The following is an 18,035-nucleotide window of genomic DNA, read 5'->3' as shown; positions in this document are numbered from 1 at the left end:
CTCCCAAGATGGATTGGATGCTTGGCAGCAGCAGAACTATGGTCTCAGACTGCCAGAAAGGTGTTTTTTTCCTTCCCATCACAAGTGTAGTCATGGGAAAATCCCTCCATCCCTGAAATTTTCCATGGAGAAATGTTTGACTTCTTCTGACCCAGCTGTAATTAAACGGCCCTAAGCAGATCTTGCAAGACTCTTCCAATAAAATTCCTCCTGGGCTGCCTTCATGGGGCTGGTTTCCTAGATAGCCACGGGCATTTCTGGAACTGGGATGGACTAATCTGGAGATGGTTTTCAGACCTTAGAAGCAGAAGAATATCACTAACACTGCCAAATCCAGATGGGATAATAGTAATTTGTGACCCAGAGGATTGGCAGCACTGACCTGTTGGGCCATCAGCCAGGCTGGTTATGAAAGCAGAGATGGGATTGTAGATGGGCCTGCTTCTAAGGGCCTGCCCATAGCCAAACTTCCTTAGGACAGGTCTTACAAAAAAGGTTAAGCTTTGCTGCCTTGGTTGGGAAGAGCCCAGGTCCTGGCTGATTCTCTCCAACAGCATGAGGAGCTGTGCTGGGATGGGAAAGAGCCTCATGAGAGAGAGGTGGGATGCCTAGAGAAGTCAGGGAGGTGTTTCCAGGAGAGAGGAATCCCTCCAGCTGACCTGGAGGGCTGTCCTGGGGTGGGGAGAGCAGGATTGGTGAGGAGGGGGTGTTGGATGTGTGTGCTCCATGGAGGAGCCATCCTCTTGGCATGACAAAACCCATCCTGTTTGAGCCTCCAAATCTCTTGAGCACTTGGCTGCCTTTTCCTTCTGGTTTTCCTTGCTAATCCCAAAGCAGGGCATCCCCTGAGCTGGCACCAAGCCTTGGTGAGATCTGGGCTGTGCCAGGCTTTTTGGGGAATGGGGAAGCCCTCAGAGAGGATGTGGCTGTTTGTTCTTGCTCTGTGGCACTTTCCTGCTTTGGCAGCTTTAGGGACATGAGCAGATGTGGCTTTAGCACAGCAGAGGTGAGTCCAGGCTCGTGTCTGAGTTTGGTGTGGCTCTTGCCCAGATCCTGGTTGGCTCCAGTGCTGGCTGCCGTGGGCTGATGGATTTTGAGGAGCAGGGTCACACTGCCCAGCAGGATGGGGGCAGCCGTGTGTCCTACTCCAGGATGCTGCTGGGAGCTGCAGTCACAGGAACGTCTCCAGAGTCATTATCCCCAAAAAGGGAAAACCAGAAGAGTAAATCTCACTTCAATATGTGAGGAATCCCATAGAGAGCCCAGCCAAGTAATTTCTTGATGATTTGGGGTCGTAAAATTGTCAGTGTGTGCGGAGCACAGGGGTTTTATACCAGAGCAGCCAGATTTGTCTATTGCAGCATTAAAAGCTGAGAGGAGAAGGAGAGGGAGCACGTGAGCTCCGTGCTGCAGCATGATGGCTTTTGCTAGGTGAAGCTCAGGTAGTTCTGACGGATGGGCAGGGATCAATGATGCTGTTACTGAGCCAGCACGAGGAGTTCTCCCATCTTCTTCTCTTAGGATGAAGCGTGCATCTCGGAACAGGGTAAAGGGGGCTGTCATCTCCCTGCTGAGGGAAACCCAAAAACCACAGACGAGGCACCAAGCTCCCCTGCCCCTCGGCACGGCAGCCTGTCCTGGGTGGCCTCTCCAGGCCCCCCTTGCCAGGGCAGCACTGCCAGTGCTGGGAGCTGGGGGGCTTGGCCGTGGCGTAGCGTTGAGTGACGAAGGGACGTCGGCGCCAGGCATGCAGGAGGAGCAGCAGCCCTCGCTCCCCGCTTGAAAGAAAACAGGTTCCCCTTTAAAGACTGTCCATGTGCTGATCCTCTGCATGTGTTCCATGCCTCCTTCCGCTTGGAGAAGTTGTGAGTCCGCTTGTCTGAGTGCGTTTTTCTTTTCTTTCTTAATTATTATTATTATTATTATTATTATTATTATTATTTTATTTTTATTTTCAGTCTCTTTAATTTCCTTATATATTTTCTCACTCCTGTTTTTCATTTATCTTCCTCTCTCCCCTCCCCTTCCCCATGACTGTATCCCCCTCTTCCTGTCCAGCCCGGCCCCGTTTCCCTCGCCTTCTCTCCTCTCCGTCAGCATGGTGGTGAAGTCCGTTGTGTAGATGAGTTGTGGTGTCTGCAGACCTGTAGAAGGTCACCCCTTCTCTGGTGTGCTCCCTGCTGGGACCAGCCCCTTCCTCCCTCCCTCCTGGCGGTGCCTTGGCAGCAGCAGCAGCCCTGACCTGGGGCTGTCACCGCCGTGTTTCTCTGGCACCTCTTGTGCTGAAGGATCCCAAGCATTCCGGGATGGAGGCAGCAGCCAGCTGAGTGGGAGCAGAGTGGGAATTCTGACTTGCAGGAGCCTCGTGTAGGAAAATTGAGCTCTTCATGTGAGGAGGATGAAGGGTTGAAGGACACAGTGGGCTCCTTTCAAGTGGACACTCTGTCCAAGTGGATGCTCTAACATGCCCAAACTATTCCTGGATGTCAATGTCTTGGCTCAAGGAGAGCAGGAGACAGGGAGGGTGTGTTGAGACCTCCATGAGGTTAAATACATATAAATATGTGTATAGTATCCTTGAATCTCCTGGACCCTTCCTTTATATGGGTTCCCCTTCTGAGTGGAAAGAGGTCAGCGATGATTTCAGGGGTCTTCTCCCTTATATCTTTGCTTTGTACGTGGAAGAACATTTGAAGAAGAGCAGCTGAGATATGTGTTGGGCTGGATACTTCTCCTCTACTTCCCTTTCCTGTCCTGGGACTCTTGAAGGTCCTTCAGTACCTTTGTGGCCTCTCCAGTACCTCCCAGTCCATGCAGTCCACACACTTGCTTATGCAGAAGGGTTTTCCTTTGAAGACTTGAGGAAAACTGGTTCTCCAGGTGTTGGTGGTACCTTGCAGAAGGTTGGGGCCAGGAGTTCACGTGGGCTTCTCAAAGCTCCTTTGCTTGGCTCTACGCTGAAATTTCCAGAAGAAGTTTGCCTGCCTCCTGCACATCTCATCTGTTGGTATTCAAGATCTCCCTCATGCGTGGGCAGCTGCCCAACATGTGAACTCCGGGGGCAGGAAGAGCCTTTTGGCTGAGCTTAAAATGAAAATTAATTTGGAAGAATCAGCGCCCTTTGAAGAGATAAAGGGTGGGTAGAGCAGATAAAATTTGGCTGCTGAGTAGCATCGTTTTGTCCTCTGTATCTCTTCCTTGCCAGAGGTCAGACAGTATTTATGGTGACACATGGGTTCAGTGCACTCACTGTTTATGTTTGTGTGTATAAATACAAGTTCAATTACGGAGAACTAGTGGAAATGAGCTTCAGGCAATTTCCTCATAATCCCTCATGTAAATCTGTCTAATTTTGTCAGCATGCCACAACAGCTTCTTCTTAGAAAGAAAAAAAAGAGTGGAAAGAGCAAGAGACTTTTACAGGCTGAGCTTTAATAATAGTGGCAAAGCTGTCTGGGTGGTGGGAAGAGGTGGTAGGAGGCAGGTGCTGGGGGGCAGGACGGTGGCAGGATCACCAAGCTCGGTGGTGTCCAGGGCTTGGCACACATGAGCTCTGTGGGCGATGGAACTGGAGCAGCTGAAGTCACCACTCGCCAAGTACCTGCAGGAATGTAACTCGTGTGCTCCCCACAGCGTGGTGGCAACAAGTGGGAAGAGCCACTGGCCATTCGGGCAGGAATCGCTGCAGGGAATGCCACGCTGTGTGTGACCTGTGGGTCACTGTGGTCCTGCCTTCAGCCAGCACTGAGTGGCTGGCTGTGTTGGTTCAGCTCAGAGGGTAGATGCTGCTGGCAGCAGCTCTCACAAGACACTGGTTGGACTCAGAAAGGTGTTTGAGCTCTGTAAACGTTGTCTTCCTGACGAGGAAAAGCTTGGATCCAGCCAGTGGGACTCCCGGCATGTCTAATGAGCTGCTTCATCTTCGGCTGATGTGATGCTCTGCTGGGAGCTGGAACAGAGGCTCTCTGGGAGCTGGAACAGAGGCTTTCCAGGAGCTCTCTGCACCTTGACGTCTCTGTTGCGTTGGAAAACATGAAAAGGAGCTTTTCTGTGCCCAGTGTTTGGGTTCCTTTTGCGTCTGCTGCGCCTCAGCTGCTTCTTCACCTCACGTTGCACTTCCCTGGGTGCTCTCCACTGCTGCCAGCAGAACTGAGAAGCTTCTCAATCACACTCATCTTCAAAAAAAACCAAAAACCCTTCTGCTCCCCAAGGGGAAAAATCTCCAGGGAGCTCCATGCCTGTGTGCTCCAGCTGAAATTTCAACGCTCTGGAGACTCTTGGGATGTCGGATGGGAAGCGCTGCTGTTGCACTGTGCTCTGCAGTGGTGGCACACGTGGGGACCTGTGGGGGAAAACCTGCAGGGTGTCTTCAGTGCCAGCCAGGCTCTGCCTGGACCCCAGGGGAGGTGAGGAGCTCCAAACTCTCCGTGGGTGGGTGTGCTCTGGTTCCGCAGCCCGGGAGTGCAGGCTCTGTGCTCCAGCCCATGTCCTCACCCCTTCTCTGCTGCTCCCGCCAGCAGCCACGGTGTTTTCGCAATCCTGGATGGGGCACACCTTGCTGCCAGACAGGGGGACATCACCCTCAATGGTTCTGTGCCCAAGCAGGTGTCTAAAGGCACTGATGTTGCCTCTTGCAGCCAGCTGAGCCTGCTGCCCTCCTGCTGCCCGTGGCTTGTGGGGTTGGCTGATCCCTGCCCCGGCCACAGATGGATGCAGGAGCTGCCATCAGCACTGTCCTCTGTGTGGCTCCTGTGACAAGGTTTGGTTGCTGACCTCTGGTGACCAAGTTGTGAGAGCAGAAGAGAGTCATCTCCTCCTCTGAAGGGTGCTGGCAAGCTGGTTTGAATTTCCTTTCCTCATTGGAGCCTGGCTTAAAGTGTTGGCTTTATCACAGTGAAAGGTGCTTTGTGGAGCCTTCCCTGTCTTCTCTGCACACCTTGTCTGCAAGTGGCTTGGATTTATCCCAGATGGCCTCAGACTTCTGTGGCATTAGGAGCTGGTGACTCTTGGAGGGTCGTGGAAGTAAAATAGAGAGGGGGAAGGAGATGGGAAAGCAGCAAGAAGGGGGGATACTGTGGTGTGTTATCAATAAGAGCTGGACTGCCTGCTCTCCTAAGGAAAAGGTTTTCCTCTAATGCTCTGCTCTCTACAGCAGTCATGCTTTCCAGGCCTTGGATGGGAAACAGGTACAGTGAAGGAAATAAGACAAAAAATCTCTTTGCAAAGGGGAGGATACTGCACCTTGAGCTGGTTCCTGTAGAAGAGTTCCTCAGGGGTTACAGCTGATAAACTATCCCTTGCACCTGCTGGCTCTCCTGCAGGAAGCATCCCTTTGCAAACGCCCTCCTTGTCCTCGCAATAAAACCTCGTCAGTGTTTCCATTTCCAGCTCCCGGCCTCTCGCTGTTCCAGGAGCAGGTGCTCCTGTGCTGTCGCATTTCTGTTGTCGCTTCTCACAGGGACCTGGGAACGAGGTACCTCTCCCGGCTCTGTCGGTGTGTGCCCTTGGTGTCCCTGTCTGTCGTGTGGCCCCTGGTTTTCCTGGCTGTGGGAGCAGGGCCAGCAGGATCCTGCCTCCCTGCTGTTTGTGGCGCCGGTGTTGTCCGCCCTGGGTGGCTCGTGGTGCCCGTCTCGATGCTGCCGTGCCGCTTCTGCCTATCTCTTTCTTTTCTCTCTCCATCCCAAGGGGTTTCCTACCACTTCCCAGAAATGCCTTATCGGACATAGGATCTGCCCCATCCTGTTTTGTTTAGCAGTGTTGGCATGGCAGGCAGGTGAGCTGGGGGTGCCCACGTTGGACGTGGCCGGTGGCACTGGCCGGGTCGCGGTGCCGCTCGAAAACCTGGAGGAGACGTAGGGAGATGCCTCACTTCCTCCATCCCGCGCTCTGGCACGCCTGGCTGGCCCTGCTCCCTCGGCCCCGGGTTCCTCACCTCTTCCTTTTCCACGGCAGAGCCGGCTGGGATCGGCCGATCCCCCACCGGGGACGTCCAGAGGCCCGAGCGTGGCTGGGAGCCGCTGATGGCGCGTGTCTGCTTTTCCTTCCTAGAAAACGTCCATCTCCGCCCGGGGACGCTGCTGCACCTGAGAGGCTCGAAGCTCTGAAATACCAGCGGATAAAGAAGCCCAAAAAGTCATCCAAGGGCTCTTCGAAATCCAGAAAACAACCCAGTGAGTGCGAGGACCCTGCAGTCCCCAACAGCATTCCCTGTGTCTTGCTGTGAGCAGAGCTCGGGCAGATCCCTGCTCCAGCGCTGGGGGTCTCCAAGCCCATTCCTGGATGCTGCCCTTGTGCCCTGCCTCCCAAAGGGATGTCTCCCTGGGCTGCTTGCCTGTAGATTGTCCCTCCTTTAATCCTCCAAACCGAGTCCTTTCCACGCACCTCCCATATTTAGTAATTTGTTTGGATTTTGAGTGTTAATTTCATTTTCCCTGGTGCCCAGCGTTCTCCCTTCTTGCCACACTGCAGGTTCAGGGCCAGGCTTGCTGTCACCTCCCTTTTTCAGCAAGCAAAGCGTTCTGCTCTGCCTGCTGCTGGCTCCGGTCCCATCTGCCTTCTCTCCCCCCTTCCCAGATGGCTCTGCCTCCCAGGTTCAGCACCCTCCCAGCTCTCAGGTACTGTCGCCTGACGAAGCTGTCTGCCTCCGCAAGAAGAAGAGACACCCTCGTCAGGACCCCTTCGCCCGGCTCTCAGCGCTGAAGGACGACCTCTGCCACCGGCAGCTCCCTGAAGACCAGACAGCTATTCTCAACAGCGTAGACCACGATGACACCAGCGGACACGCCACCCTGCTCTAGCCTAGCGCCGGTCCCAGGAGGTGGAATAGGAGCTGGTGGAGGGAGCTGGTGTCACACCACGGGGGGATGGAGGTGGTGGGAAAGAGGAGGGGACACCCCTACACTGTCACCTCTCTGAGGGGTTCAGCGGGGACAAGCTGGGGGATGCTTTGGGGAGGATGCTTTGGGCTGGGTGTTCCTCAAATCCACTTCTCCCCCACCCCAAACTGTTTGTGTGGGGTGGGAAGGGGGGGTGTTGCACCTCGGTTTTGGAAAAGATCTCTAGGCTTCAAAGGCATGGGTGGAGCTTTTGACATCTGCGTCCGCAGCACGTGTTTAGGGGGAGAGTGTGGGATTGAGCAGCTGGCCCTCAATCGCCGGAAGAAATTGAATGACACAGGGTGTAATTAAGTGACAAGAACCTAACAACCCAGGCGGGAACTGGTAATCCCATGAATCTGATTATGATAAAAACATGACCAAATAATCCCAGGAAAGCTGTAATTGTGAAAATCTCCCTGCCTCCCCCTTCCCAGCCTCCTTTGACGTGAAGGTAACAGCAGCAAAACCATCCGCGACATCTTTCCTTACCTATCTCTGAAAGGGGAAAGCCAGAAAGACCCAGAGCCTTGGAATCAATGTGAGATGTGAGAAATCACCATTTGTCTGTGTGCAAACGCACTCGAGCCTCGGTAACGTGCGCTCGGTGCCGTGCGAGCGCGCGGGAACGGGGCTGACGTGATCTGAGGGCGTTTCCCCCTCCAGGTGTGGCGTGTGCCAGCTTTGATGAGGGTGGGTTTGATTAATTCTGTGTATCTCAGGCAAATGTCCCTCAGTGCCGCGTGGTGATGTCATTTCTTACTGTGTGATGTTTGATCTCTGCCGGTGACCGCGGAGCGGGGAGACGCAGGCGTGCGAGCGAGCGGGGTTTGGCTGCGTGGTCCCCAAAGCCTCCGTCGGCAGGTGCTGAGCCCCGGGGAGAGCATCTGGAAGTGCCCAGCTCTGCGGATGGACGTGGATGGCTCCGTGCAAAGCTAAGCCTAGCGTTTTGCGCCAGCTTAAAATGTGTTGCCGCTGGTTTCACCATTTTTCCCTTTTTCCTCCTGCTCCAGCCCGGATGTGTCGGCTGTGACACCCGCCGGGGTTGTTTCCCTCCCTTTGCCCCCTGTTCCCCTCAGTAATGCTGTTCTAACTCTTCACCAGAATGTATTTCCTCTTCAGAATAGGGTAGGTTTGGTGGCTGGTGGTTTTCTGGATTGCATAGGCCTTTTTTTCGGTTTGTTTTTAGCAGGCAAGGTGTAACCCGAGGACAGCTGGGCTCACTTTCCTGCTCTGCCTCCACTCTCTGACTGCGTGGCCTTGGGCAAGTCACTTGACCTCTCTGTGCCTCAGTTCTCCCATCTGTAAAATGGGGATAAGTCATATTTAAGCACTTTGGACAAGCACTTGGTGGCCTACAGACTGCAAGTGCTATGTAAATGCTTAGTGCTAATACCAAGCAATCCCTACCTTTAAAATATTTAGAGTTGGTTCTTTTTCTTTTTTTTTTTTTTTGTTTTTTAGATTGAAGTGGTAAAATCAACCACTGCATCCAGGTTTGCACAGTTCTTCCTCTGCGGTAAAGTGCTAAACCCTCCAGCCTGCCTGGGAATAAAACACAGAGTGTTTCATGTAGATATTCTTGCTTTGAGTGGATTCAGGCTGTAGGAAAAGTGTCAGGAGAGCTGGAGAGCCTCGCAGGCATGTTTTTAGCCCCAGGCTCTCTATTTGCATATGAAACTTTTGTTTATTCCCAGGTAGAGTTGCCAAGAGATTCTCTGCAATCTCGCCTTTAATTCTGCTTTGCCTTGGTTTTTTGCTCTTGCTGCTGGTTGAAGCTCCAAGGGCTGAGATGTTTGGAGAAAGACGAGAGCTCTGAGTTGTGATCTGGCTCTCCGACCATGCCACGCTTTTAGGTCGGAGCCTGTTGATTGCTCTGCCTCCACTTACCTGGTTTTAGAGGTTGTGCTTCCTCTCCCAGCAGGATGCTTGGGAACCTGTGACCACCAAAAGCAGAGCACCGTGTCTTTTCCAATCTCCATGCCCTAAGTAAGGTTTGAACCACTGGACAATGAATCCTCTAAATCGATAACCAGATATTTCTGAGCTTTAACAACTTTGTGTAGGTGGTCTCAAACCATCAGCAGGTTTATCTCGGGAAGGAGGGAGGGTCTGGCAGAAATGCCCCTCTCTTTCCAGCCTGCACCAGGGCTTTTTATTGACGTGACGAGTGACCTGATGTAAGAACCTCAACTCTCAGAGTGAGAACTCAACCTTGCTAACAGTATGACTGTGAATTTCTTTTCTTTGGGTGTGTTTTTAGGGGTTTTCCCTAGAACCTGCTCGGATCTGAATTGATTTAATGCCATTCTCCCGCTCTGCAGCGGGGAAAACTCTGCCTGGCTTGGCCAACTTCAGCTCACCAGTGACTCCAGCTGGGCTGCTCCTGACGGACAAGTGACCCTTGGGGCCAGGGGAGGCCTGGAGGCTCTGTGCTACCTGTGCCATGGCCAACTTGCTCTTCCTTTTGCTCTCATTGCCTCAGCCTCTCCAACAGAGGGTTGCTTTTCTATCTGAGTGCTTTCCAAACGATTTATGACACCCGTTCGGATGGGCCAGGCACTGTCTTCAGGCTCTTGAGGTTGCTACCTCAGGACTGTGCCCCATCCCATCTTAAGGAGCTCTAGAGGACTTGGAGCGCAGGGCAGGTTGACGGAGCATGCCGGCTTGCTGGGTCAGTCTTTTGAGAGTTGTTTTCCTTTTGCAGGTGTTTTGAGCCACTGGGCTTTTCATGGTCTTCGACCTTTAGAGGCTGGAGCTACAGCCCTCTCTCTTTCAGCCGTGTACCTGCCACGCTGCTGGAGTGGGAAATCCCGCCCGGGCGCCTCGTGGAAGCAACTCCTCCCTAAAACCATCCTTAACTCCTTTCCCTGCTAGACCGAGTTACCTTCTGATAGACTCGGGCCGTGCTTTGGCTGACTGGCTCGCCTCTTGCTTTGGCAACCTCCTCGCTTCTCCCAGCCCTTTGGTTCCCATGCCCTCCAGGGTTGCTCCTCTCTCCTTCCGTGGACCTGGAAACATCGAAGCCGTGTCAGACGATGCCAAACACTTCCCCCATTTCACCCCCGTTTGAACTCCGTGTCGCTTTGGTGGTTTGCAAACACAGCTGCTGTTGCTGCTGCTGCTGCTTCTTCATTTTTTTATTTTTTTATTTTTTTTCCTTTCATGCTGCAAAATATATCATGATTTCTATCTTCCTGGGCCAAACTCTCTTATTTTCTAAGCTGGTCTGAGGTAGATGGCTCTTTCTGTATCTGTAACCGTATGATTCCTCCTTGCACGTTGTGAACGCGATGTTCCAATAGGTCCCTTGGCAAATCCTGGCCCATGGTGGAAAAATGCCTCTGAATCACTGGGGTTTGTCCCTGGGCTCTGCTGAGGTGTCAGTGCAGGGGTGCCAGCCCGGTTTTGGGGGGTCCTTGCCAGTGCTTCCCCCTGCAAGGTGGCCACGGTGGGAATGCTCCAGCACTGGTTTCATGCTGCTGTGGGGTTGCAGGATTGGGGCACCCTGAGCTGGGGGAGGCAGCATGGAGAGGTGGGTACAGGATGCCACTGAGATCCTGTGGAAAAAGGGTGGTCCTGGGGTGCTGTCCCCTGCAGCCTGTCCAACTATGAGTCCTGGAGCAGGCAGGGGAAAAGGGCAGGGGAAGTGCTTTGCCTGCTTTTCCAGCAGGACTTGCTGAGCTCTCATCCTCGTGTTTCTAAGGTGACTTTGCCGTGCAGCCCCAGCAGCGTTTTGGTTCTGCGGTGTTGACTTGAAGGAAAATGCAAGTTAGTGTAAGGGGGGAGAGGGAGCGTTCAGGGCTCGTTTGTGGGGCCCCATTTCTGTGCCTGCCACAACAGCACCCACAGGCACAGGGAGCGATGACTTTGTGGGGTGGGGGAGCTGGAAGGTCCCAGGGTCTCTTCCCAATCTGAACCTTGGCGTGGTTTGCAGTCTGCCCCCTGAGCTGAGAGGTCTCCGTGAGCCCCAGGGTGTTTGTGTGAGCAGGGGATGCTTTTCCTGGGAGGACTCTCATTCCTGCTGCCCTGTGACTTGGAGGCTGCTTTTGGGCACTGGTGGGCTCCAGGCTGTTCATCTGGTGTTTGTCATCTTGTCAGCTGGCTCAGTGCCACCCGTTTGGAGGAAGGCTGGAGGTGATGCTGTTTGGATATATAAATGTAAAGGGAATGTAAAGGGAATAACAACTTGCTGTACCTGCCTCTGGGAGTGTTGAGGACACTGGATTTGGGCTCAGTAGCCCAGGCACGGTCCTGGCAGGTCTTAGTCATGTCTGGTGGCATCTGAACATGACACACATTCCAGATTCATTGCTGCTCCCACCTTGCCGTCTGTATTAAGACAAAATCCGCCTGGCATTTTGGTTTATCTTCCTGCTTCAGGCAGCGACGTAGGTTTGGGAGTTCTTGGAGTTTTGGATTGGTCTCAGCTGTAGTTCTTGTCTGGAGGTATTTTTCCATAAGGCTGGACCTTCAGGGATTTCCACATGTCCCACATGGGCTTGCTGCAGCCCCAGACTGAAGTCAGGGCGTTTTTGGAAGGAAATCTTCTCAAGGAACCCGAGTAAAACCCACTGTACATATGAGATATAAATAGATAGAGAAGCGTAGGACAAAGGTAGATAGGTTTGCAGAATTCAGTAGATTTGCATGTCGGGGTATGTGTGTCTCTAGGGGAGAGTTTAGAGCTGTGCTGGAGCGGGGGATCAGGATGGGCAAGGCAGGGAAGGGGCTGGGAGCAGCTGCAGCCTGAGGGGAATTTGGGGATGGAGAGGCACCAGCGTGACCTGCTCTGCGGCCCTGCTGCACACAACAGATTGCTCTGTTTCATTATTTCATCCCCAGTTTTTACCTTTTCTTTGTTCACTGTCTGTGGCTCACCCCTGGGCCGTGACAAGGAGGAGCAGGAGGGACAGGCCCCGTGCTCTTCGTGTCTGGGGCACGTGGGGCACGACACGGGACACGACAAGGGAGGGGGATGTCACGTTGCCTCATCTCTGGTGCCACTGCTTAAAGAAAAAGCTGCACCATGCGAAAACCCTTCCCTCAAGTCCCTCTAGATGCTGCTCTCTGGTTACTCATGTGAAAGCATTTTGCTTTGTGTCTGTTCTTCCCAGAAAAGCGTGAGTCAGAAGGGATGAGAGAGGGATACAGCTAAATTTGTCCCCTGAGCTGAGGAATGCAGCACTGACTGTGCCAGCCGGCCACAGCAGTGCCTCCTGGGAGGGACAAGATGTTCCTGACACTGTCTTTTTATGTTAAACCTCATTAGCAGGACTTTGAGGATCTGAGGCAGAGAGGGGATTTGGTCACAGTGATGCCAGAGCTGGTACTGACCCCAGGCATGGGGGCAGCCGGGTTTGGGCTGGATTCCCACTGCTCTCCCTGTGCTGTCTGGGCACCGGGTAGCCCTTACAGAAAACAGGATATTTACTCCCATTTCCCCCTTTCAGCTTAATTTTGTTGTTTTTTTTTTTTATTTCTGAGTATCTTGACTCCTCTCTGCCCATGTTTGTGGGAGGGAGAGGTGGGAAGTGCAGTTGTTCCTATTCGAGCTCTGTCAGGGAACGCCTGATCCAGGAACTGAGGGCTGGGAAGCAGCGACCAGATTTGGCAACACTGGTGCCAGCAAAAGAAGAAACTTAATATTTCACTTAATTCCCATCAGCTGGCACGTCCCCAAGCAGGGAGGACCAGTGTGGTTGTGGGAAGGGACTGGAGATGGGTGACTGGGATGAGAGGGAGCCGTGTTTGCCCGTTTTCCCCATTTTTAGGTGTTTTGGCACAGCTGGCTGAGCTCTTCTCCTTGGCATTGCGTGGCAGCAGGAGGAGCATCCCCAATCCTGGGGCTCTGGCTGACTTTTGATACGTGCATGGATGGAGGAAGGACCTGGGGAGGGGGTGGGCAGAGAAAGGGGGGGCAGAGGGGCTGGTCCAGGCTCGGGGGCGTTGGATGAGGCAAGCATGCGCTGTACAGGTACATAAGGATTTTTATACTGGTTGCAGTGGGGTGGGAAATGCAGGATGGAGGGGCTGGCATCCCCCATGGAGGACATTTTGCCCAGATTTTGGATTTACCATCAAAATGACACTTTCTCTCCCAGGAGGGCTTTTATTCTTGTTCTCCTGAGGTTGCGGGGCTGCAAAAGAGGGTGCCCATCTTCCCGGGTCTGAAAGCTCCTCAGATTTCCACCCACTCCCCCCCAGCACTTAGATTAAAATAAAACACAAAAAAATAAAAAAGACTTGAGAAATGAGCCCCAGTATCTCTATCTAAAGAAATGATATTGGTGTAGCAAAACCGCATTGTATATAAAATTAAACAAATATATATTTACTCTCTATTTTAGAAGGGGGGGAGAATAAATATTTAAAATAATTCATTAGTAATAGGTGTCAGAAACTTCTGTGCAGCATGAAAAAAGCTGTCAGAGGTGGGGAGAGTCTCAACAGCAGGAGCAGAGCAAGAATTTTTACATTATATTGCGCTTCAGCTTCTCTGCTTCTCCATCCACCTATAAATAGACAAAAATATATATACAAATATATATATATATAAAAATTATATATATCTAAGTCACATAGCTGTTTTATTTTTGTATCCATGCCTAGTGCTGTTTGAGCAATACAGTGGCGAGGGAGAGGAGGGCTGGGCCAGGCTGGGGGGCTCGCAGTGCTCCGGGGGATCCGCCCGCCCCGAGCCCAGCATCACCGCTGTTTGCTGTTTCAATAGGGAAAAACACTAAAAAGGGAAAAAATCCCGGGATGGGGAAGCCTGGGCTTGCTGCCAGCTTGCCCAGGGCCATGGTGAGGTGGTGTTTCCACTGAGGGCTGTCTGGGGCTTTTTTTTTTTTCAGAGAAAAAAGACAAATTTCAGCTGTGAGGGCGCTCAGGGAGGATTAGGCAGCTGCAGCCGGGGGGGTGGCACAGGGTGGGGGCACGCTCTGGGGACAGGGTCCCCATGCTGCTGCCTCCCTGGGTGCTGTTTGTCACCTGTCCTCACTGCCCTCGTAAATCTCGAGGGTTTCTGAAACCCTCCTGCAGTTGGTGGAGCCCCTCAGAGGCAGCCAGGTGGCCCCAGTGGGATTCTGTAGCTGGCTGGAGCAGGGAGCCTTCTCCATCGGGAATGTCAGTACCTCTCCAGGAGTGTCCCTGGCCAGCAGGGCTTACTGCTGCCCTGGGGGCTGCTGGTGTCCACTGGGGCAGCATGTGGGGCTCTCCCTGCCTGGATGGGTGGGATTTGAAGCTCTCCCTGCCTGGATGGGATGTGGGGTTCTCCCTGTCCCCATGGATGGGATTTGAAGCTCTCCCTGTCCCCATGGATGGGATGTGGGGTTCTCCCTGTCCCTGTGGGTGAGGTGGCATCGAGCCCTGGTGCAGTGGAGAATGTGCTGGGGATATTTGGGGCTTTCCCCGCGGGCTGTGGCGGGGCAAGGAGCCAGTTTGGGACTGAGCAGTGCCAGGGAGCTTCAAACCACCCCTCTGCCTTCGCTGGGGCACGATTTGGGGATTGTCTTTGGGCAGCAGCCACCGGGGCTTCGCTCCCCTCGGTGTGTGTCCCACAAGGCTGGGCTCTGGGGGGATCCAGGTGCTGCTGTTCGGGCTCAGATGGCCCCGAGGGGACAGTGGCACAGCCCTGGAGTGCTCACACCCTTCCAGAGGCAGGCAGAGCTCCCTGAGCGTGGTCATGCCATGTCCCCATGGCTGAGGCACGAATGTACCCCCGGGAGCTGGCCCCTCCAGCGGCACCGTGTCCTCCCTAGGTGTCACCTGTATTTTCCATGATATTTCTCTCTTCTTTGTCGGGTCGGGGGGGCTGGGGTGGGGGATGTTTCTAATATCCAGCCGAGATTTGTTCAGCACCAATTCTTGATATCAAAGCAAAGCATGTTTGATGGGACTAACTTGCATTTAATAGCGGTAAATACATAAGTGAGTATTTTATATGTTAAAAAAAAACAAACATAAAAAAAAAAAAAAAAAAAAAAAAGAAGAAAAAAAAAAAAGGATGTCAGGAGAAAGAGAAGGGATGAGATTTCTCACCGCTCGGTGTCCGGGCTGGGGGGCTGCCTTGCCCCCCACCTGTGGGGCTTTGGGTATTGCTGGGGGTGGGCAGGGGGGCGGGCAGCTTTCTCCTTTCCCCATCTCCCCTGGAATCACTTACAGAAAAAAAACAGGCAAAGGAAAGCTAGAAATGTTTACAAAGCACACTTCCCACAGTACCGTTAACCCTCTGGATGCCAAACAGACACATCAGGAGCCGCTCCCTCCCCGCCGTGCTCCGGTGGGGCTCAGGGCCGGCGGCTCCCACAGCATCATCCCGCTTCCCGTGGTTTCTTTGGTTTGGTTTTTTTTGGACACCATCCCCGCTGCCTCCATCCGCGCACCTGCCCGGAGCTTGCTTTCCAGGGGGCTTTGCTTCCTGCCCCCTCCCCGGCTCTTCCCGCTCGGCTGGGAGCTCTGGGAAGCGCCCCTCTCTGCTCGGGGAGGTTCTGGCTCGGTGGGAGATGCTGGCACTCACCCCTTGCCCTCCCAGGTGCACTTTAAGGCCAAACTTCCCTTTTTTTCCTTCTCCGGGGCTGGCAGAGAGCAGGCAGGGGATGCTCCCGTGGCCCCAGGGGGTGCAGGACCTTCCACACGGCTGTGCAGGCTCTGGTCCCTTGGCATTTCCCATGTGGGAAAGCCCTTTGGAAATCCTGGATATGCCCACGTTGCAGTAAGGTTCATCCTTTGGGCATTCAGGGTTCACACCTGCACACCAGCTCCTCGGGGAGCAGCCCTGGATCCCCCCGGGAGCATCTCCAGCTCTCCCATGGGAGCGTCCCTGGCTCTCCAGGGGAGCCCAGACTTTTTAATCCCCTTTTAATAGGTTTGTAGACTCTCTGAACCCTTGTAGACCTCCATAGGTAGCTCTTGATTTAATCCCCTCCTAACCCCATAGTGTTTTCCCCTAAGGCAGGATTTTCTTCCGGACCCAACGCATCTCTGGTTGCGTGGGACAACTTTTTCCTCTTTGTAAGAAGAATTTCTTGCCTCTGGATATAAAGACTAGACCATCCAACCTCGTTTCCATATCTTGACTGTCAAGTATTACAATGTATAACACACGTTAGGGTGCTCTTTGGTGCTGTTTCAATGGTAACCAGTGGAACTGACTTTTTTAAATAACAATAACAATAAAAAAAAACTTTAGTGCCGCTGGTTCCATAACGTTCGTTGTCGTGACTTTTATTTTTTTTCTTTTTTTCTTTTTTTTTTTTTTTGGAAGTTTTGTTAGGGTTTTGGTTTTCCTTTTTTGAATTCTTTTTTAATTTTTACTAAACAGTGAGTAGCGATCAGCTGCCAGGTTTCTGTGATGTTGATTTTAGGCCGGTGGCTGCTGTGAGCCGGGCGGGCTGTGTCACAATTTAGTGGGATTTGGGATGGAGTTGTTTCCTTTTGGAACTGCACGCAGCAAAATGAGCATTTGATGGGAGCCCAGACGGCAACTAGAGGGTTAATTTTTGAACTTTCAGGTATGTTCCTCAGAAGAAAATAATAATTAAAAAAAAAAAGAATAAAAAAAAAAAAAAGAGAAACAAAACACTATTTTTTCAGTAAGCTTTTTTTTTCTGTAAACGATTTACAAATAAATCTGACATGATGGTGCTGTACCAAAGCCTTATACGAAACTTATTCCGCTCTCTCTATAATCTCTCTGTATCTGTATTGTTGCTCTCGGCCTCTGCCAAGGCCAGGAAATGCCAGCAGGAGGGACCGATGGCCACTCTCGGCATCGGCATCCCTGGAATTCCCCGGGATGGGAATCGGCATTCCCCGGAATTCCCGGCCCGCGGGGAGGGAAAGCCAAATTTCAGCATCACTCCCCAGGCGTGCGATGAGGGGCACAAGCGGGGGTCCCTCACCCCAAACTCTCCTTCCGACTGGGTGCTATCCTGCCCCGGGCAGGGATCCGAGACCTCGCCGGCGGCGCTGCCGGCACCCCCGGGATCACGACCCACCGAGCCCCATCCTCGGGGGATTTTACATCTTCCAGCTCAGCCCGACCTCCGCAGTGCTTAGCCAAGGCAGACCCCTGGCTCTTGCCCTGCGAGCCCTCTCCCAGCCCTTCCCCTGGGGCCGGCCGGGAGCTGGGGCTGCTTTGATAGCTCTAAGCAATAATCCCACTCTGCCAAGAAAGCTGGGTCCTTTTGGCTCTTGGACTGTTGTCAGTTAATGAGTAAATGCTAATAAGCCAACAAAAATTGGAAGAAACGAGAGTTTGAAGCCCTGCCTTACTGGGAGTAGCTGGTCCCTCGGTCTCTGCCTGTTGGGATTTTAAGGCCTGCTGAGTACTTAATTTATCGCCGGTAACATTGCATGTTCATAGATTGACTTCTTGAGTTGATTTTTTCTTATTTTAATGTACCCACTATAAGAAATTCTGGCAGTGTTGCAATGTTACGTACAACTAGCCATGCTGTAGGAGAATGATGGGTTTTGGAATCGATTAACTTGCTCCTCATGTAACATTACCCTGCTTCAGAAATGTTTTGTATTTTGATATAAATAAACATTTGCTAAAAAAAAAAAAATAATAAATATATCTCTAAAAAGGCTTGGTTGCTGCCATTGATTTGGTTGGAGGGGCTGTGGGGAGGGGGGTGGGCTGCCCCAGAGGTGTCTGTGGGGGGTGCTGGGCTGTTCTTTGCCCTGAGCATCCCAAGTTGTGTTTTCCCCCTGGGATTTGCAGCATGTCCCAGCTGGTGCTCCATGCTGAGGTGGGTGCTGGGATGGGCACCGATGCTCCGGTCCTGGTTTTGAGCAAGGAGCAGGGGGGGAGACAGCCCCAACCCCATCTGGCAGGGTGATGATGGACAGTGAGCCCTGTCCCTTGCTGTCCCCTCCCACAGCTTCCCTTTCTCATCTTCCTCCTCCAGCCAGGGTAACCCGCACTCCCCTCCCCTTTACCTGCCGCCTTTGGAGCTTTTTGCCATCGCTTTGGCCCTGATTCATCCCGCAGGAGCCCCCCTGGTTATAAAGTGGCTGCGCAGGCACGGAGCGTGTCCGGGATGCCACAGTGTCGCCAGGCTCGCTGGTGGCCGTGCCACGAGGTGGCAGTGCCGGCTCGGCAGCTCCCGGAGCCGGGATGCGCTCGGAGCGAGGAGAGGCTGCCTGGAC

The 18,035-nt window shown here is 53.0% G+C and overlaps 1 protein-coding gene across 8 annotated transcripts in view; it reads left to right on the top strand.

The window, feature by feature from the left end:
* The window catches only part of IGSF9B (immunoglobulin superfamily member 9B), a 50,004-nt gene extending 32,618 nt beyond the window's left edge, over nt 1-17,386 (top strand). For 4 of the 8 annotated variants that reach the window (XM_005528460.2, XM_088066779.1, XM_088066778.1 and 1 more), the window contains 3 exons: nt 6,049-6,170; nt 6,574-6,817; nt 7,106-17,386. In XM_005528460.2, coding sequence (XP_005528517.1) covers nt 6,049-6,170; nt 6,574-6,797 — 346 coding nt within the window. In that variant the 3' untranslated portion in view covers nt 6,798-6,817; nt 7,106-17,386. Of the gene's footprint in view, nt 1-6,048; nt 6,171-6,573; nt 6,818-7,105 lie in introns of those variants that run through there. The other 4 variants (XR_015774511.1, XR_015774512.1, XR_015774514.1 and 1 more) reach the window with 4 other exon arrangements.
* The last annotated feature ends 649 nt before the right edge of the window (nt 17,387-18,035 follow it).

This window comes from Pseudopodoces humilis, chromosome 25, assembly GCF_049639895.1.
Source record: "Pseudopodoces humilis isolate 2021_Gansu_Grassland_sample_001 chromosome 25, ASM4963989v1, whole genome shotgun sequence".
In the NCBI taxonomy this organism is placed as follows: domain Eukaryota; kingdom Metazoa; phylum Chordata; class Aves; order Passeriformes; family Paridae; genus Pseudopodoces; species Pseudopodoces humilis.
The sequence above is the reverse complement of the archived record's forward strand: the minus strand, read 5'-3'. Positions and strand labels throughout refer to the sequence as shown.